General features: G+C 42.7%; 1 protein-coding gene across 1 annotated transcript in view; it reads right to left on the bottom strand.

Moving 5' to 3' along the window:
- LOC123017177 (potassium voltage-gated channel subfamily KQT member 1-like) overlaps nucleotides 1-22,263 on the bottom strand; it is a 485,580-nt gene that overhangs the window by 229,035 nt on the left and 234,282 nt on the right. Inside the window, exon 14 of the mRNA XM_044418339.1 lies at nucleotides 11,786-11,861. Within this exon, the coding sequence (XP_044274274.1) occupies nucleotides 11,786-11,861 (76 nt within the window). The remainder of the gene's footprint in view (nucleotides 1-11,785; nucleotides 11,862-22,263) is intronic.

The following is a 22,263-nucleotide window of genomic DNA, read 5'->3' as shown; positions in this document are numbered from 1 at the left end:
CTTGCTGCTTGTCACCGTGGTAAGTGCCTCCACAAAAAACACCCACCCCATTTCCCCAAAATTGATTAAATGTCCCCTCAAATTCTCTACCGACAAACGGGTAGGGTCTTCCATTTCAGTCTTACATATCATGACATAAATGAAGAAATAATACATACTAATCCCCTTCATGAGAACATGAGAAGGGAAGAGTAGGGTTGAACAATTTAGCCTCCACTCTAATGTCCTCCTTCTCCTAATGGGAGCTTCAGATCTTTGGGAACTGGGTAGGAAGGTCTGAAAGCACATGTTCAGCTGAACATGCTTAGAAGCAGAGGAAGCAGTAAGACTACTCCTGATGGAATCCTCTTGACAACTTTAGGTCAATGACAAATGTCCCCTTCTTGGACAAGTTCCTTAAGCAGATGGTGGCAAGCTCTTAAAGAAGGCTGATTATCTGGACCCTTTTCAGTCAGGATGCAGAATGGCTTCTGGCACAGAAACAGCTTTGGTCACCTTTTATGATAACCTTTGTCAGGATGGACAGGGGAGTGTGGCCCTGTTGATACTCTTCACTCTCTTGCAGCTTTCATTATCATCAACCAAGGCATCTTTCTGGGATGACCGTCTGAGGTGGGAGTGGGGGTTCTATTATAGGGTTTCTACCAGAAGAGTGAGTTATTAAGGTTCAAAGGTAATACTGTAAACTTTTCCAGCATCCAAAAGCTAAAATTATTTCTTCAAACTATGCCAAGGCCTTCAACTTGTGAGGAACAACATGGAAGACAACTGCCTTGAATCTGATACCCTAATCATTCTGTAGATTACAGCTATATTTGTGGTGAGAATAAAATTATTTCCTTTACTGAAGCAGCTCCCTCCACCCCCACATCCTGCTGTATTCCAGGAAGGAGGGAGGGTAGAGCCAGGGCCATCTTAACAGCATTATGGGCCCCGGGCAAAGCAGTGTACTGCGGACCCTACAACAACTACAACTACTGTTAATTTTGGAAATTTTCCAATTTTCCAAGGGTTAACATGCACAGATTAGTATGGGGCCTATGGGCAAGTGCCCATCAGGCCCATGCGTTAAGACGGCCCTGGGTAGAGTCTGGGTGTGCTGGCAACCTCTGAAGCTGAGAGACAGAATGGCTTTATAAAATCCATGACAAGAGGCTTTGACTTTTGTTCCCGGTTTGGAGAAAGGAATTGAAGTGCTGCTCACTCAAGCAACTTTGCAGTACCCAGGAACATCTCCAGACAGCCAATATTGTCACAGAAAGGGGAAGGATACACTTTTCTCTTTGGCATGCATCCATATTTTATTATTGCGTTCAATAAACAGCATATCATTTTTGACATAGGTGGTGTCATTTCTCCCAAGTATCCTCAATATACTTGTACTGTGAAGTGTTGTGGCTAAACCAGGCTCTGGGTTTAAAACGGGTACTGCATTTCAGTGATTCTGTTCCTACTTGAATGGCCAGTTCCAGAAGGTGGTGATTATGAAATACTGCTCAGCCCATCCAGCATGAGGTTCTATCTGGGACAATCTTATCCTCCAGATTATTCAACATCTACATGAAACTGCAGAGTGGGCTCATTTGGAATTCAGGAGACTGTTGCCATTGTTGCCAACAGGCATACTGTTGACTTGCAGCTCTATTTTTCCTTTTCATCTCCACCAAGGGAGGTTGTGAATGTGCTAAATTGATGTCTGCCCATGACAGTGGATTGGATGGGGTTAATGAACTGAATTAGTGGCTTTTAGTGAGCATTTTTTTTCCTGACCAGATCCAGTCAAGGTACAAAAGCAGTTGAAAGTTGTCAGGTCCTCTCAGTGGTGGCCAGAGGGTCCTCTCCTCAAGACCTTTGATATTCAACTGCATTTTTTGCTGTATCCTCCAGCAGATTAATCTGTGGAGTAAAGGACAACTGTATGAACCTTCTGCAGATGGAAACTTCCACTGCTGCTGTGTGGTACATTCTGGAGGCCACAGGAACCAGATTTCAACTGGACACAGAACCATATGGTCTCTAAGGGCCTTTAGCACAGCACATTTTGGATCAGAAGTCTGTCAAGACCTTGCCTTCCCAGACCAGATGTAATAGGTCAAATGGACAAGCAGACAACCAGGACTTCAGGAACCACAAACCAATGGACTCCCTGTGACTTGATATGAACATCTGCCAAGGAATGCAGTTTTATTATGAACAAGCGTAGTGTATTATTCAGATATCAGATTTTTTGCATGCATTTTTCTTATTATAAACATTTTGTAAGTCATCTCCTTTAATATGATGTCCTTTGTGAACATCTTTCTCTAATATATATACTTTTCCTGAAGTTTTCTCTACTGTACACACTTTTCTGCACTTGCCCATATTATATACCTTTTTATGAGCATTTTCTTTGAGGAAACTTTGAGAGTGCAAATATCTCACTATTCCACAGACTGCATGGGCTCAAAAGTACAAATTTGGGATACATGCAACAACATGAGAACCTAATGAGGATCAGCACAGCATGGTAGAAGTGGGCACATGCACAGCTGCCCACAGCTGCCCATCCTGTGTGTAGGGCTGCCCACATGGAAGCCAAAGCATATAATCTGTCTGACTTTTTAAAGGCAAGCAACCTTGTTGTCAGCATTCAAATTCACAGAGCCTTCTAATTTGCCTTCAGCTCAAAGGAGCTGGGTCCCATGTCTAGGTGCACTCACACCTTTGTGGGTCACACTGCTGCTTATATGCATGGGCATGTGTGCAAACCAGCTGACTGTCTGGCAAAGCATCTAAGGGTTTAAAATGGCACATGGAGAAATTCTCTTGGAGGATTGTGCTGTTTTACAGTCAAAAAGGGAACCCAACAAATATTTGAGTTTGGTGCTATCTGCTTTGGAACTAAATGATGCTTGCAATGCTGGATGTTAGAGTTGGGAGCTGATCCCTGCATACAGTTATAAAATACAAGTAAAACTGAAAAAGGAAAACACCGTCAAAATCCAAAAGTTCTTCCAGTTTCAATTTGCTATTAGACTGACTTGTTGATAAAAATCTAAGACAGATAAAAGTCTAGATGGGGTTGACTTAGACTGGGCACCAAAAAAAGAGAAAAAGTGAACCTGTTAAATTTACATGGCAATGCTATTATTAGTGGAGTAAACAGAGAGAATGGGGTGGGGGGAACTGTGCTAGCTTTGTTTTTTTGCTGTTTTGGAATCTACTCAAGCTCAGTGGGGAATCTGGGGGAAAAATGGGTCTCTTTTTTGGCTGTGCTTCAAGGGAATAGAAAAAAGGAAGAAGGTACACTGAAAAATCTAGTAATTGAAAAATGACTAACAACAGCTCATTAGTTGTGTTGTCTGTTTCTACTCTGCCACAACCTCAGCTGGAGCCATTAGCATGCATTAAACACCTCCAGTGTGTGATGGAGTCATGCTTGGAGTGCAGCCATGGGATCCTAGAATTTGCAGATAAAAGCAGGGAGGAAAAATAAATCTTGCAAAAGAGAGAACAAGAGAGCAAGCACATTCAGACAAAACTATTTTAATCAGTCTTCAACAGTTTGGGCCTACCTGGATACTGGCATTGGGGAACACAGGTTTATTGTTCTCTCTCTCTCTCTCTCTCTCGCTCTCTCTGTGTGTGTGTGTGTGCGCGCGCGCGCGCGCGCGCGCATGCACTCAGAGGGAAAAGGAGGCCTGTTATAGTTTCAATTTTTAAAGGCTTAAGAATTATTGCTTTTCTCCTCTCTTCCAACTCCATTGCTTACAGACGCTGACACATCATAATTTCTGGCCAGAAAAAAAGCAGCCCATTGTTTCTCTCGCAGGACAACCATGCCAGTATCATTCTTTGGATTGACTGACAGGGGTGCTTTGAGAATAGTTTGTCTAAATGCACCCCCCTACTATTTTTTGGTTTCCATTGAATCATAATGGCTTAGAGCCTAGATTCACTAAAAAGGTTTTGAAAACAAAACCAGAAAAAAGTAAAGGCTACCCAAATGCACAATTAATTTTATTCTTCCCAATAAAGTTTATTTTTGCAGACCTCCCTTTGTTCATGAAGAATCAGCAGTGTTAAAGACTTATGTTGTTAAGTAATGTAAAATGAAAACTGGCCAAGCCCTGTCAAATGCTTTAAATGACTTCACTCATAAATATCTAGAATGAAGAAAACTAATCTGGCATCTTTCCTCTTGCTCATTTTCTGAATTGTTCTTTTTAAGCAACAAGACCAGAAAAATCAAGAACATGTGATTTAAGCAAGTGGCCTGTCATGCAGTCTCAAGTGAGATGACTGCACATTACACTCATCACATGAAAAGTCGTATGTATTTAAAAAGAAAAAAAATGTGGGGGGCTGACCCAGCAGGCCCGATGTTCTTGAGGATTGATGTTATTTTTAGGGGGGTTTTTTGGTTAGGTTTATTAAGAATATTAAGAATAAAACTTATTCAAGAAAGAAAGAAAGAAAGAAAGAAAGAAAGAAAGAAAGAAAGAAAGAAAGAAAGAAAGGAAAGTCGTATGTATTCATCAGGTTGAGAATTCTGCTACTTCCCACCCCATGACAGGCAGAGAAAGCTAAAGGGGATGTTAGAGCTGCTGTTTACTGCTTTCTCTGGTTAGCTCTCCTTCAGTAACTAATTTTCCTCAGGGATTTGGAGGGGATGAAGCATGAGCAATCGTCACTAAGAAAAGATAAACTGAGACATCATCATCATCATCATCATCATCATCGTCATCATCATCATCATCATCATCCCACAGAGATAGAGAACGGCAGCGAGCAGTTCTACATTCTCCTCTAATTTTCTGTTTCTGGCAGCAGTGAGAGCCCAACTTATGTGGAATGGCTACTTTCCAAGTATGGACATGCAAAAATTCTGTAGAAGCAGTCAATATTTCAAAATATCTGCTGTGCGAATTAAAACAAAATGAGGTGATTTTTTTAATACTAACTTTTTCATTCAGGTCATTAAAACAACCAAATGTTGGTGTTAAATTTAGATTCTGACATTTGATGGTGAAATTTTAAGACTGAATTTCAAACCTGAAGTCAGAATTTGTTTTATATGTTATTTTGTTGTGGTTTATAATTTTTTAAAAATCAAGTACACATTTATATATACAGGCCAGAGGAAGGAGTGAAAAATTAAATATAAGACTAGATTTCAGGGTGACAGAGTGGAGTACTGAGGAAGGGTGATGCGGAGGAGAAGTAAAGCATGAAGCATTTGTTGCTCTTGCAACTGCTAAGAGCATACTCTGTGCCAGCAGCATACTAAAAAGCAGAGACATCACCCTGCCAACAAAAGTGCATATAGGCAAGGCTATGGTTTTCCCAGTTGCAATGTATGGCTGAGAAAGCTGGACCATAAGGAAGGCTGAGCACCGAAAAATTGAGGCCTTTGAATTGTGGTGCTGGAGGAGACTCCTGCGAGTCCCTTGGACCACAGGACGATCAAACTGGTCAGTCTGAGAGGAGATCAAGCCTTACTGCTCTTTAGAAGGCCAGATACTGACGATGAAACTGAAATACTTTGGCCACCTAATGAGAAGGAAGGACTCACTGCAGAGGAGCCTAATGCAGGGAACAATTGAAGGCAAAGGAGAATGGGATGGCAGAGGATGAGGTGGCTGGATGGAGTCACTGAAGCAGTTGGCGTGAGCTTAAGTGGACTCCGGGGAATGGTGGAGGACAGGGCGACCTGGAGGAATGTTGTCCATAGGGTCTCAATGGGTCGGACACAACTTTGCGACTAACAACAACAACAACAACAACAAATACTCTGTGCCAGACTACATGTCTGTCTAGTCCAGGATTGTCAACACTGACTGGCTCTCCTGGGTTACAGGCAGGATTCTTTCTGCACCCCACCTGGAGAGGTGGAGGACTGAGCCTGGGACCTCCTGCCTGCCAAGTTGTGTGGTCTGTTACACTGAGCAGAAGCATCACTTTGTTACTCATTGAAAAAAATCTAGTCTCTAAAGTTCTGAATGGTGGCACGTTTACTTTGTGCCTGCTCAGGAAGGCAAGCTACTATCTCTGGGAAGAACTTGCCAACAGAGGAGTGATAGCCACACTGGGGCCCGTAATTATGCGCTCCTAGGTAGGTGCAAATCTACCACTAGTGGTGTCCCTGAAATGGACTGTCTGGGGAGGACATCTTCATTTCCCTTTGAGACCCCAGAATTAGACCCACTGCCTATCAGTGTGTTCTTTCTATGTTATTTTCATATTAAATCCATTAGGTTAGGAGAAATAACACTGGATCAGATTTAATAGTAAAACATGGTCTTTTTTTCTATTACTAGTTTACTTCCTTTTAATTGTACAACCCACCACATGTGGTAAAAGTTTTCTTGACCACTGGATCACTGGGATAATTATTTTTATTAATTTTATTTATTGCCACAGAAATAATGTACTAGGGATTTGTTTGGAGATGGTAATCTGTTGGAATCCCTGGGCTCAGCTACCCAGACTCTAGTCCACTTTGTAGCAGCCCAGAGTCTAAGCTCCTGGTAAGCATGCTCTGCATTTGCAGGGTACTTGCTAGGAACTGGACCTCACATGCTGTGCAAACCATGTTCCTTTCCCACCTGTGTGCTGCTGCTGCAGGCAGGGACAATCAGGGAAGAAAGTTGGTCACTGGGAAGCGTGCCTGGCATACCTGCTGACAGCTCCTTTTTTCCCCACACACTACCATCCCCAGCAGTGTTGGGGGGAGGGGGAGTTGGTCACCAGGAAGGGTACCTGGCATGCTCACTCATGATGCCTCTTTCCTCATGCACCACTGCTGCCAGATGCAAGCAGGGAAGAAGGTTGGTTGCCCCCTTTTCGCATCCTGCAGCCACTCCTGATGGGGAATATTACTGGTTGCACAACCAGGGTCCACAAGTATTTGACAACTTCCTCTTGGCTCAGCGTGCTTTGTAGGACCAGACTGAGTATGAGAGGAAGTCTGCAGACACTAGAGGGATAGATTCCAAAAGGGTTCATCCCAGCCCTACCATGTCCTCATCATTTTGTAAATATTTTCTCCAGTATGCATTAGTGGTAAATAACTGCTGACCATAAATAACCCCAGACTTCTAATTGAATTATTATTGCCTATATCTTGCATCCATCTTGGGTGATCTTAATGCTAGAATTAGATCAATACCTGCAAAATCAGTGGAGCAGTGGGGACTCTGGGTGAGTTCTATGAGATTTATTGCTGGCTTTCTAGTGATAGTAAATTGTTTGACGTTTGTTGAATTTAATATACTCAACTAGAGATCCTATGACCAAGCAAATCTGGATTTTCGTATTCTTATACATATTTTACTATTTATGCAGGTAGTTACATTGATTATATTTGTGTGTCTAATCTGCTCATCTGTTCTCTAGCATTTCAGTGAATGTTAGAGAAGACGGTCCTCACCAGTCAATATCAACCCAGTAAATTCTTGAATCCAATTTAAGAACAATGACTCAGCCAGATAAATGGGCAATGCAGAGGTTGGATATAGTGCAGGAAAAAAGATGGGAACAAGTGGACACAGCACAGGTTAAATTTGCTCGGTATTCAAACGTAGGAAGAGAGTTTGGGGTGTGGTTTGTACTCCTGAGGTGGGTACTGATTTTGTGTTTTATGTAGTCCAGTCTATCAGCTCCCAGAATTTATTTATTTATTTATTTAGGAAGCTTCTATGCCACCCCATTTGCCGACGCCTCAGGGCGGCTCACAATAATAAATAAACACAATATAAAAACAATATAATTTGAGTTGACCTGGCCAAAATAAACCTCCGTTATTTATAAGGGTTTGATTAAGCAGAGCAAGAACTATAAAAACCCTGTGGTTTGACACAGAATGTTGAATGCTGAGGAAACATTTGAGAACATCAGTGAGTAAAGCATGTGAGTCTTTGGACTGTGCTCAAACTTAGGCAAAGATATAAAAAGTTAATTACAGCCAAGAAAGCTAGCTATGTTGATAAAAGCTGGGGAGGTTTGAAACTGGAGGTTAAGAGAAAAAATTCAGCACACATCTTGCAATTAGTCTGTGGATGACTATGAGAATCATATTACATCTGAGAAGTATTTATACCTGCTCAGTTTGGGAGGATTTCTACCTTGATTTATTCAAAGGAGAATCAACAATTTGTAGAAAATTACAATTGGAAATAACTCTTGGGAATATCAATTACTTCTCCAAATGGCCACCAGTCACTATTCAGGAAATGTATCTGCTTATGCAGTCATCAAGGTACAATGCAGATCCAGGAGAAGACTTTTTGCCACCTGAACTTAAGGATAATGTAAACTGATGGACTGCTTTAACAGCTGGTTCTGTACTCACATAAATAACAATGGGTAGAAATCCAGTATAGTAGTCTTTTTAAAAAGGCTTCAGTACAGGAGATTAGAGGGGCCCTAGAAATTATAAGACTTGATATAAAAATATACTGAAAAGGGTGGAGAGCTCTACACTGCATTCATTGATTTGTATGCTGCCTTTGCCATTATAAACATAAAACTTCTATGGGAAAAACTGCTGAAAACAAGTTGAATGTATGTAGCTTCTTTTTGTCATAGCCAAGATTTTTATATGCCAATTTGGTTAATATTGTTCTGTGTAAAGACAACATGATCTTACTATGTGCTATCCAGATAGGGCTGCACAGACTATTGGGAAAGTTCAGTGCCTTATCTTAGTAGAACAACTTGGTAATTAACCATATAAAATCAAAAGTGCTGATCTTTGGCAAGAAAAATAAATGACATAAGTGGTTTTAGACGCTAATGAAATAGAGCAGGTGGGTTTGTTTGTTTGTTTGTTTGTTTTAATCTTTTCATCCGTAAGAACCTGAATGTTAGAACCAAGATTAATGAGCTGAAACAACTGCCTATGCCCAAAATTTCACTAGGCTCTTAAATTATGGATACCCCAGCTCATTTCAACTAGTGAGAATGTATAAGGCAAAGGTACTGCCACTACCAACTTTTGGTGCACAAGTTCAGAGCTTTGCCGATAATAATAAAACTGAAAGGGTTCAGAACCACTTCTTCTGTTCACTTTTAGGTGTGTCAAAATCCACACCAGCTCCTGGAATAGGGACTAAATTTGGAACAGATGCAGTCTCATACCTGATCCACCACAGGCTATCTACCGATGTAAGCTATATTGAATGAGTGATACCAGGCTCCCTAAGAAATGCCTAAATGAGCAGATGGCCAAAACTCTGGCAAAATCTTTTAAGCTATGGTCTCACTGTACAGACTAGTGCTTCTAGTCTTAACCAAAAAAAAGTTTTAAAACAAAGATTTAAAAGGTAGACATACCTGCCCTGTCAAGCATAAGGATTCTGAAATGGCTAGCAAGGGCTAAAACACAGGAATAAAATTACCTCTTCTTCAGTAAAGGGATTTGTGTTCAGCCTTTACAAATTTGCAATTCAAACAGATGATGATTCAACAAGGCAGATTTCAGGGTACACCAGTTCAAGGCAAATTCTGTATACATGATATCTCAAAAGTGTAAGGTCTGGCTCACTATTTATTGGAATGTAGCTTATATTCCAGATGCACAGAACATTATTTATCTCAGTTTCTTGGTCATATGAGAAACCAGGCTGCTGAAGACAAGCTGAATTTTCTCTTGAATTGGCTTGAGGCTAAATTTTCTCTAATGGTCAAATTGGTTTGTGACTCTGCAGCTGAGGCAGCCAGTTTAAGGAACAAAGAAAAAAATGCCTGATGAAATGAATCATGTAACAGTTTCTAAAAACTTTTAGCTACGGTTTCAGTGGGTTTCTAAAACCTTATTTCATTAAAAGGCTTGTCTTTTTTTCCCCCTTTTACTCATTTTAAAGAATTTTAATGTTCGGTTACTAGTTCAGTTTTAGACTTTCTTATGCTAATATTATATTTTAAAACCAATGCAGCTATTGTTTGTTTTAATGTGTGGTGTTTGAAATGATCCTAATTATCCAATCTGTTTGACTTTTACTTGCATCCATCTAAACACTTTTTTTCACTCACTCCATATCTCACTTTAATTTTAATAAAAATTTACACATTTTAGACAGTAATTTTGCCTTCACTATCATACTTTGAAATTCTGTGGTTTGTTTTATGTGGCTGGTCTGTATACATCCAGTATAGATGCTCCAGTTTGAAAATATGGAAACCACAGCATCCTTTCTCCCTTCCATCTATGTTCCATCTATGTTTTTGTAGTGTACATCTAAATTTTATTAACAAATGGTTATTAAATGTGTCACTACTAAGCTTTATATCTATACCTATTCTTCCTTTGATAGAATTTATAAGTAAATACTAGAGGTTACATGCAATTTAGCTGGGCTTAACCTTACATTTGCCCAGAGCCACAAAAAGTTGGAGGTTATCTTTTGTGATTGGTGGTCTTGCATATTCATAGTAAAATGAATAATGTGATAATATACAACTCTTTTTTTCTTCCTCATTTTTCAGTTTATGCATAATTAATATTTTGTATTTTTTGAAATAAATTGAATCTTTTGTCATTTAGTTGTTTATTTAAAAATTTGACTGGAATTGAACTGTATAAGTAATTTAATTTTGGCAGTAAATTGAATTTCTCTTGTAAACAGAAAGGTAGCATAAAAGTAAGGTTTTGCTGGACTTGGAGGTTGAATCTAAGTTTCAAGAATGCATTCTCCTTGTTACAGTCTTAAAGAGAACTAACATCTCAGCTTGATAAAGGGAGGAATCAAGCAGACTAGCTATTATCTCCTTGACCTGATGGAACAAATAGGTATTAGCTCTACTCCAATGCTCCTTAGGTTCTCACCTGAGCCACCAGCATAACCAGACTAGATCTGCACTAACTTACCCTGTGACATCTGTCATCCTCACAAGATGCTCTGTCTCCTCATCTATGCACCACTGTGACTCTTAGCTCTCAGGATCTGCTCCTTGGCAATCAGGATATGAGCATCAAGGGGCCCTGAACAGCTAGTACAGTGGTACCTTGGCTCATGAACTTAATCCGTTCCAGGACTCTGATCGTGACCCAAATTGGTCATGATCCAAGTCAAATTTCCCCATAAGGTTAAATGTAAATAAGGTTAATCCATTCTGTAAATATTTCTTTTTACTCACAGGGAAGATGGGCACAATCGTGGGCACACTCATGCAGGAAAGACGGGTGCGATTGTGTTCTCGTGCAGGAAAGACGGGCATGATCTCGGCCATCTCCCCCCCCCCCCCCGAGCACAACCGTGATCGCACTTGTCTTCCCTGCACGAGTGCACACACAATCGTGGCCATCTCCCCACTTGGGGTGGGGTGGGGAGATGGATGTGATCACGGTTGCCACCCAATGCAGAGTTCACAACCTGAGTCAAAATTTTTATGAAATTTTTGTTCGCGACTCGATTTGGTTGTGAACTGAGGCATTTGTGAGCCAAGGTACCACTGTATATTATTCTAGTCCAATCAGGAAAAAGAAAGGTATTGCGTATCAACTGCAGTAGTGAATTAACATGCATTGCTCAAAAATGGAAATTCAAATTTTGAGAAACAGATTCAGAATGTAAACTTGATTTACAAATAATTCACTTCTTTGGGTGCTTTGTGATGCTCTAAGTCTTGGTTAACCAAGATGTTACATGAACACATGAAAACTATTTGGTGTATAAACAGTTTGGTGCATGGACAGGGTTTTTTGAGGGGTGAAGAGGTGGGTTGTGCATTTCTCTTTGAGTATTTATTCCAGCACACCTTACATGGCCTATTTGGCTCTGCTGCTATTGACATTCATTACCTGAAATTTCCTCCGGGCTACAAAATACTGCATTCTCCTTACGACTTTGACAGCTGTTTGATGGGCTTCAGTTAGCCTAGAAAACAAACCATACACTACCATTACCATAAATATATATAAAAAACATATTCAGAAATAGAAAACAAAATCTCCTTCACTATAAATTTATTTATTTATTTAAAGTTTTTATAAACCATTTGATTAGCTCTCAGAACAGTGTACAGAGAGTTAAAATAATCTAAAAACATTTACAATATCTCATTAAGTATGCATATCCCTTTAGTTTTTTGCTCTTTGCCTTTTTATATACATTTAGTATAATATTTTCCAGTTTTCTGATAGCTGCACATTTTGCTTCTACCCAAAATGTTTCAGGGAATAAAAGAAGAAATTGCTGTGGATTATTCAGTCTTCTAAGTTTGTCACCTTCTGGTACGAGGAAGGTGAGATCTGAGACTGAGATCTGAGACTGAGCAGACAATCTTCTCTTGGATGGGTTCTTGAAACTCCTGGTAGCCTTCAGGTATTTAACTAACATTTCTCATGGCAAACTGGCATGTCTTATCATACCATTTGATAATCAGCTGTTTGAGTCTGTTTGAGCCATGACATCATTGCATTTTGAAGACTGACCATAAACAACTACCACAAAGAGATCAAGATCTGGGAAAATATTTTGACAGTTAAAATAGGACACCATTAAAACAAAGATGTTGATCTTACATCATACTTGAACTAAATTTACTAAACCACTAATACTTATACCAGCCCATCTTCCAAGGCCAGTCTATGTCAGTTGTTTGCAATACACCAAACTCCTGATGAAACCATAATGAGTTCAGAAAAGATTCTCTGCTGATCACCAGAAGTCTATTCATAGAACCGTAGCTAACTGTGTGGATGGCTATTTATAGGCTTGTTTCATCTGAAAGACAAATTTATTTAACCTATCACATCTATTACCTGTTTCACCTATTAAAATATTTAAACCATGCACCTCTCCTTATAATGAGCTGTCATGCCTCAGCTGGCCCAGCCTGAAAAGCACCTACTGACAGTTGTCATTGGGCACACCTGCACAGCTAGCTAACTCACCTCAATAATAGGTGAGACATTAGCACCTCATACTGTATATGCTAGAATTCTTAAGAAGCTGGTGGAGATGATAAGGCATGATAAACATGCCCTGCATGTGACTGTCTGGAGGTAACTGGTTAGTCTTGGAACAACAGAGCAGGCTGTAATAGGTGAACCTAGCAGATCAGCATGTATCTTTCCACAGGGCCTTCCTGTCAAAAATGTAGAGATGCTTGTTTTCCCATCAGATTCCAGGACCCGGGATCAGCACTTGCTACAATGCAGCATTTGTCATGTGTCCCAGCCGGAATCACTGGGGCTGATGCCTCGCCTTCCCTGCCCCCCACCACTTGTGTCCCCAGTTGTATTGCCACCACTCCTCCCCGATTTGCTTGCTTACAAGCAGGGTTACATGACAGCTGGGCAGTGGCTATGGTACTGGTAAGTATCAAGTTACAAGCTGAATTGTTCTACTTCAAGGAATGTGTTCTGCCGCTGAACTATGGCCTTTTTGGCACCAGCCCGTCATTCTAGAAGAACAAAGGGCTACAGAATCAATTCCTTGTTTCTCTTTCAATTTGACACATTTTTCAGGTGCATTGTGACTGGGAAAGGAGGAATAATACATACAGAGTATAATAGGCACCCATTTCTGAGGGCAGTGCCTGGAAATCTAATCACAGAACACAGAGGTGTTCTAAAAGCATATAGGAATGGGAAAATCGGTACTAAATCATGTGGAGGGCAGTAAGGAGGCAGCAAAGCAGGCACCCATGTCTCTTCTTGCACCTCAGCCCTACACAATTGTATAACACTGGAAGAAGGCCCTGATGAAGCTGAATTACCCAACCACAGTGGAGACAGACTGGGAGAGACAAGGCTAGAGCCGAGAATCATGCAACAATACAGTGGGTAGTTTCATCTCAAGGTGAGTACTTTGGACTCAAGAAGCCTTGCATTAATTTAGTTCTCTCAGCACATCAGCTGTTCTCTCATGGCAAATGGTTTGGGAATTACTATTCCATATCATTCTATAAAAGTACACTGTAGTGTATATTCATTGTAAAAACATTCTAACTTGACTGAGGCCATGTATATAAATATATGCCATGTAATTATATGGTAGACTTTGAAATCTGTACCATACATTTGGGTTAACCTCCCCAAAATATGTGTTCAGGCAAATAGTTATAGCATAGTATTTTACTGTACAGATCAGACAAAAAGTTTCTAACATGTATTTTCCTAAAAATATGCATTAAAAAGAATTTAACTCTGATTAAAAGAGACAGCTTGATTCAATCTCAAGGGAGATCCCTTCTTCTCACCTACATTTTGAGATTAACACTGCAATGAGGTCAGGATGCACACAGTTCTTTCAAAGGCCCACATCAGACTTTGTTTTGGAGCAACGTCAGTTCAGTAATCAAACTGATATTCAACATTATATCACCACCACTAGTAATGTGATCATGATCAGAAGCCCATGAGGTTTAGAGTTCAACATCCAATAATCTTACTTTTCCGAAGTATAAAGTAGATTAGTTAATTGCTCAGCAGCATGTCTGATAGCAAAAATATAACAGTGCATATGTTGCCTGGCTAATGGTTTTGTTCAACAGCAATATCATCCCTTATTGTTAATACCAATAAACAAAAGTAAATGAAATGAGTGAACCTATGCAAATAGCCTGCCTGGAGCACAATACAACAGCCAAGACAAAGTAGTAAAGAGAAGCTTATACATAACCATACTTTTTTGTAAGTGTTTTGTTTCCTTTTATTTGAGATGTTCCATCTCAGAGCAGACTCATGGCTATGCAGCAGGGTGAAGCTAAGTAGAAAAGGAAGGTAAAATTTTTCTGTTGGCAAGAGCCAAACCAGAAGTGGTGTCAGGAGAACCATGATTGAATCTAACATGCTCCTGGAGAGAAGGAGTGCTGAAGGGATAATTAGCTCTTCCCAGCACTATTTTCCTGCTCTAAAACTCCCCTGAACATGCTATTTGATACCACATGCCCAAATGATTCCCCCAAAGGGCAGCTTCAAGGGATGGACCAGGAGAAGTTTAAATTCCATAAGCACTGCCATTGTTCCAATGTTCCACTCCCTTTTTAAAAAAAATCACATACTTTGGCTTTTTGTTCCTGAGACAAGCAGTCATGTCTGAGCTGGAAGTCTGAGTAGAAGTTAGCGGTTAGAATGGAAGCCTGTGAGAAACTGGAGAGAACAAATTAAATGGAAGGGCTTAAAGAAAATATGTTCTTAAGGCAGCATTTCTTGCAGGAAAGACCAGTTTTGAAATATTACACTGTCCCAGCTAGCCATGCCTCTCCTCAGATACTGTATTTTCCTACCCCACCAACCCAGCTTCCTGTTTTGTGCCCTCAAACAGTGTCCAACAGCATCACTGTCAGATGCTGGTGTGCACCCCCAGTCTGTCCTTTGGTTTTTCACTCCCCCCTGTTGGCTCTTTCTGCTGAGGCTGCCACCTCCCCGCTCTCCCCGCTCCTCCCCACCCCCAGCCACTGGGATTCCCCACCTCGGGCCAGGGGACCTTCAGAGAAGGAGTGCCCTATTGTGGGAGCAACAATATTTCAGTTGAGGAAGGGTACAAGATTCTCAGTAAGATTCAAAGGATCACTCAGATATAATGGATATTATTTATTTATTTATTTATTTATTTATTTATAACAGCTTTTATATACTGCCTGCTTAGTCAGAGGTTCTCTGGATGATTTACAACAAAAGTAAAAGCAAATCAGTACCATAAAACAATACAATCAAGTAAAAACATAAATTGGTTACATAATGGTGAGAATTTCCAGGTGATACAAAATACAATATAAAATGACATATGACTTTCCCCATTCAGCAATTAAAATACTGGGAAAATGAAAAGGTTTTAGCCTGGTACCAAAAAGCATAAAGACTCAGTACCAAGTATACCTTTCTGGGAAGCTGATTCTGCAATCAGGGCAACACAGTCACAAAGGGTTGTGTGGTCACCTTCCTTACATCTTTTAAAGGTGGCTTGTGGAGAAGGCCCTCAGTGGATGACCTTAAGATCCAGGTAGGCATATACAGGAGGAGATGTTCCTTCAGATGTTCAGGCAATAACCCATTAGGGCTTTATATGTCAATGTAAGCCCCTTAAAGCAGCCCTGGACTTCAACTGGTAACTAATGAAGATGATAAAGGACTGGTGTTATACAATCTTGCCTGCTAGTTCTTCTTAGCAGACAAGTTGCCCTATTCTGTGCCAACTGAAGTATCCAGACTATTTTCAAGGGCAGCCCCACATAGAGTGCATTGCAGTAGTCCAGATGCAAGGTTACCAGGGCATGGATTACTGTTGCTAGGTTCTGCCTGTCCAGGTAGGCATATAGCTGATATTTCAGCTGAAGCTGATAGAAGGTGCTCCTGGCTACAGAGCCCACCTGGCACTCCAGGGATAGCTCCAGGAACAGGAGCACCCCCAAACTCTGAACCCTATCCTTTAAGGGGGAGTGCAATGCCATCCAGGACAGGATGGATATCATCCACCTGGACAGAGGACCCGCCTATCAACAGCATGCCTGTCCTGTCTGGATTAAGCTTCAATGTATCTCCCCACTCAGTCACTGGTTCAAAATGGTCAGTACCTCACCTAGAGTAAATGAAAATGAGAGGTATTGCTGAGTGTCATCAGCATACTAATGACACATCAGCTGAAACTTCTGGATACCCTCCATCAACAGTTTCATGTGGATATTAAATAGCATGGGGGATAAAATTGAACTGTGTGGTACTCCATGGAGTAATTGCCATGTCACAGAACCACAATCCCCCAGAAAAATTCAAGGCAAAGTTGATTAAAAGCAATTCATTTTGAAAGCATTTAATGTGGTTCATTTATTCCCTTTAAGAAGTACAGAAATGCTGTCAAATCAGGCTAAAATAGTCACTTTTTTTTTACAGAGAGCTACCTGTGTCTTCAGCACACATAAGCAGTATACAAGCTATTTAACTGCTTATATCAACACTCATTCAGTGTGTCAAGCTAACAAGTTGGAGAAGGGGGAAGCACTACTTCATTTACTATCCTCTCCATTGCTGGTGTGTGTATCAGTCACAATATAAGCCTAAGAGAGACCCCTTGTGGAAAGGCACACTGCCCGGAAGATGAAGACCAACATTGCCCTTGCTTCAGTGTGCAGACTGTGCAGTTGATGCTAGCCTACGATGGCTGAACTTTCTCAGTCCCAGTGACTTCAACTGCATGTTCAGGCCATTAGCTTTGGAAAAGCAGCATTTTTGCTTTCACAGTCCACCGGGAGTATTCCAGTGTAAGTGGTCTGAGAAATACATACTTAAGAAAGTCAAAGATCAAGATTGTGAGAAAAATATAGACACAAAGGTTACATTCTTCTTTAGCAGTTGACATGCTATTTCCGCCTTGGGTACTCTTTAAGAATGTGCAAATTTTAGCATACTGCAGACAGAAGAGAATAATACAAGTGGTTATATGGAATGCAACATATCTAACATCTAACACCATAAGTGAATTATCTGTTACAGAGTCAGCACACATACCTTCTGATTAAAATAGCTACTGTGCAGAGGAAGTAAGGTCTGGAATTCTATAGAGACACTTGAATAATCTCATGAAGACATTTATATTCTTTTGCTATGCCAAACTCTTAATTTTTTTTAATTTTTTCCAGTAGTCCTATTGGAAAATCATCTTTGTCCTTGTGCGTTAGCCTTAGAGTTACACATAGAGATACACATAAATATCAACTTTGTTGTTTTCAGTCAAGCCATATGCATCTGATTTCAGGCCATTCCTGTTTTCTGGTTTATGTTTGCTAATGTAGCCAAAGCTGCTATTTCCCAACTACCTTCTGAATACTATGTTTCATTAATTCAGCAGCTGGGGTAGAATACAGATGCTGAACTACTGTCTAGAGCAGGGGTCTTCAATCATTTTCAACAGGGGGCCAGTTGAAAAGTGCCAGTGGTGGGTGCGGGCCACCAAGGTGGTGTTGGTACTTGTGGGTCGGCGAGGGGGTGGGGGAGGGGGGCGCAGGTGTGGCGAGGCAAAGCAAGGTGAGGGGGGGCAGGAGAGTGCGATGAGGCAGTGGCATGCGTGCAAAGTGGTGCCTTGCTTGCTTGGAGATTTTTTTCTCCAAGTGGGGCCAAAATGATCTCCGCGCAAGCAAGCTGCCGCCTCCTCCCCACCCATAGCCAGGTTGTGACAGGAGAGCGCGGGTCAAGGTGGGCGGCGGCGGGTGCCTGCGCTGTGAGTCCAAGACATAGAAACATAGAAACAGAGCGAGTCACAAGGGGCCTCTTGGGCCATCTAATCTGACCCCTGGCTCGAGCCGGCTCCGCTCACAACATGCCCACCATGTGCATGTCTAGCCTATCCTTGAACACCCTCACTGATGGGGCTTCAACCACCTCCTGTGAAAGCCCACTCCATACCCTCAGGGTCCTAACCGTCAGGAGGTACTTCCTGGCATCTAAATTGAACCTTGGTTCTCTGAGCTTTGTTCCATTGGAGCGCGTCCTGCCTTCCTCTGCAGGGGAGAACAGGTCTCTACCCACCTCTGTGTGATACCCCTTCACATGTTGCCAACAGATCCCCTCTGAGTCTCCTCTTCTCCAGGCTGAAGAAAGCCAGTTCTCCAAGTCTCACCTTATATGGCATCCCCTGCAAACTGGCCACCAACCTTGTGGCCCTACGCTGCACTGACTCTAATCTGGCTATATCCTTCCTGTAATGAGGGGCCCAAAACTGAACACAATACTCATGTTGCGGGTGCACCAGAGTTGTATAGAGTGGTATTAATACCTCTCTCTATCTAGAAGCCACACTTCTGGCTAGCAACCAAGGGTGGCCCCCTTAACCACCGCATCACACTGCTGACTCATGTTTAGCCTGCACCCCGAGGTCCCTTTCACAAGTGCTGCTCTCCAGCCACTTGTCACCTAACCTGTACTTATCACACCCACTCCTTTGCCCCAAGTGCAAGACCTTGCACTTATCCACATTGAACACCATCCTGTTGTCTCCTGCCCACTTCCAAAGTCGGTCTAGATCCTTTTGGATCTGGAGTACCTGCTCCTCAGTTGTGGCCACTGCCCCAGTCTTAGTATCATCTGTGAATTTGATCAGCAGACTGTTCGCCCCTTCTTCCATGTCATTGATGAAAAGATTGAACAGGATTGGCCCCAGGACAGAGCCCTGGGGGACCCCGCTTGTCACTGCCCGCCATCCTGATGATTATTTATTTATTTATTTTTCGATTTATATCCTGCCTTTTTTCTCAAAGGGCTCAAGGAAGCTTACATCATTCTTTTTCTCCATCTTATCCCCACAACAACAACCCTGTGAGGTAGGTTGGGCTGAGAGTCTGTGACTGGCCCAAAGTCACCCAGTTGGCTCCATGGCTGAGCGGGGACTAGAACCCAGATTGTCTGAGTCCCAGTCCCATGCTCTTAACCACTACACCACACTGGCTCTCACTAATGGTTACCCTCTGATTTCAGTCAGTCAACCATGCCCTAATCCATTGGACAGTGCATTGGTCTATCCCAAAATTTCTTAGTTTCCCAACCAGGATATCATGGGGCACTTTGTCAAAGGCCTTGCTGAAATCCAGGTAAACCACATCCACTGCATCTGCTCCATCTGGCCACCACGAAATCTGGTTGTAGAATTCCACAAGGTTTGTCTGGCAGGACCTGTTTTTGTGGAAACCATGTTGTGTGGCCACCAGCCTCCCTTCCCTATCTAGCATCACTAGATCTCCCTCTTATGAGCCTTTCCATTGTTTTTCCTACAATGGATGTAAGGCTAACAGGTCTGTAATTCTTCATGTCCCTTCTACTACCCTTTTTGAAAATTGGGACCACTGACACCACCCTCCAGTCCTCTAGAACTTCTCCCATTTTCCATGAGTTCTTAAAAATGGAGGCCAGCGGGCGTGAGAGAACCCCTGTCAACTCTCGAAGCACTCTCAGGTGTAAGTGTCATGCCTGACGCCTCAATAGAGGCGGCACCTCACGAGGAAGAGTCAAACGTCCAAAGAGAGAATCAGACAGCAGAACAGGAGGACTTATACTTGAGGCCCTGTGGCCAAGTGATCCTGCCACAGCACCTTCCTCCTGTACCTTGGCTACCGCAGTTCCCCAGACGGGCTGCAGATGGACCCTGAGAAGGTGCGGGCAGTTCTATCCTGGCAACCGCCATGGATGAAAAGAGAACTATAAAAGTTCTTAGGATTCACAAACTTCTATCGTCGGTTCATACTGCACTTCTCACGCTTAACTGCGCCGTTGACGGACCTTTTAAGGGTCAGGGGACGCCGCCTGAATTGGCCGACCAATGCCGCATCCGTGTTTGACACTTTGAAACGCCAATTCACTTTGGAACACCAACTGATTCATCCCGACACAGCCGCGCCTTTCATATTACAAACTGATGCCTCCAACAAAGCCATTGGAGAGGTTCTCCTACAACCACAAAACAGGGCTGTCACTGACCTCAGACCGGTGGCTTTCTATTCTTGCAAACTCTCAAGTTCAGAGCAGAACTACACGATTTGGGAGAAGGAACTGGTAGCGATCAAAGCTGCCTTAGAGGAATGGCAACATTTGTGTGAAGGTTCTCCACACACAGTCCTCATCCAAATGGATCACAAGAACCTAGTCCATTTCACTTCCACCAAAATACTCAACCAAAGGCAAGCACGATGGGCTCTATTCTTCGCCCACTTTCACTTTCGCATCGAATATATACCCCCTTCAAAAAACCTCCTGACTGACACTCTGTCCAGGAAACCCAAATACTTCGGCGACAACGAAGTACAGCCTGACCCAACCCTGATACTACAACCTGAAATGGCAGCCTCAGTGACCATCTCCACCTCCTGCAATGATGACCTCCACCAAGCCCAACAAACCGACCCCTTCATCCAGACGAAAAGGGAACAGAGGAGGATGGGCACCCTTCCTGCCGCCTACTCATTTAAGGACGACATCCTACTCTACAACCATGTTCCGTATGTTCCATTCCGAGAACGAATCTTGCAGCAATGCTACGACTCCCCGTCCAGGGGACATTTCGGAGTTTATAAAACGCTGCATACCCTCTCCAGAGACTATTGGTGGCCCCGCATAACGTCAAATTGTACGTTCTCTCCTGCCCCACATGCCAATGTGCCAAACGCCAACCGGGAAAACCCCCAGGACTACTCCACCTGGTAGAAACCCCTCCCGGGTCCTGGCACACTGTTTCGATGGACTTCATTACTGATTTGCCCAGATCGAGTGGCTTCACCACCAAACTAGTCGTCACAGACCTATTCACGAAGATGTCTCACTTTATCCCCTGCACGGGGCTTCTCTCGGCCAAGACCACCGCCTCCCTATTCGTCCATCATATTTATAAGGCACATGGGTGGCCTCTCGCGTTAATTACCAACAGGAGCAGTCAGTTCACATCCCGATTTTGGCAGGAACTCCTGACCTTGCTCAAGGTCAACCTGCACCTCTCTTCAGCTCACTACTGACGGGCAAACGGAACGTCTCAACGTGACACTCGAGCAATGCCTCTGCTGGTATGTGAACTATCAACAGGACGATTGGCTCTCTTTTCTCCCATTGGCAGAGTTCGCGTACAACAACTCCATCCATGCCTCTACCCGTCAAACACCTTTCTTCGCAAACCTTGGTTACCATCCTTGGGTCTTTCCTTCATCACTTCCAACGTCGTCCGTCCCTGCTGCCGGAAATTTCCTGCACGACTTGGCCTCAGTACAGTCCATACTCAAACAACAATTGGACAAGGCCAAGGCAACTTATAAGGAAGTCGCTGACCGACACAGACAGTCCGGGACTCCTCTGCATGTCGGTGACTGGGTCTGGTTGTCCACCGAATTTCTTCCCCTTTCAGTGCCCTCTCACAAATTAGCCCACAAATGCACTGGACCATTCTGTATCATCTCCCAAATCAATCCCGTGGCCTTCCAATTGGCTTTGCCCCCCTCCATGAGAATCCACCCGGTCTTCCACTAGGCACTACTTTCTCCTGCCCCATGGCAACACCCCCTCCGCTCTCAACTTCCACCACCCCCACCCGTGATAGTTGATGGAGAGGAGGAATCTGAAATCGAAGAGACCCTCGACTCTAGATTCCGAAGGGGACACCTGCAATATCTAGTGCACTGGAAAGGCTACCCCCCGAGGACCGCAGTTGGGAGCCCCTTGACCATATTCATGCACCCATCCTCCTGATATGATTTCATTCCCATTTCCTGCATAAGCCAGGGGGCACCCATCTCCGTCACCACCGGGGAGGGAGAGGTCATGGGTGGGGAGGGTAATGTTGTGCCTGATGCCTCAACAGAGGC

This window comes from Varanus komodoensis, unplaced genomic scaffold, assembly GCF_004798865.1.
Source record: "Varanus komodoensis strain SLA01 unplaced genomic scaffold, ASM479886v1 scaffold9, whole genome shotgun sequence".
Classification (NCBI taxonomy): Eukaryota; Metazoa; Chordata; class Lepidosauria; order Squamata; family Varanidae; genus Varanus; species Varanus komodoensis.
Note: the sequence above shows the minus strand (reverse complement) of the source record. Positions and strands in the feature narration are given on the sequence as shown.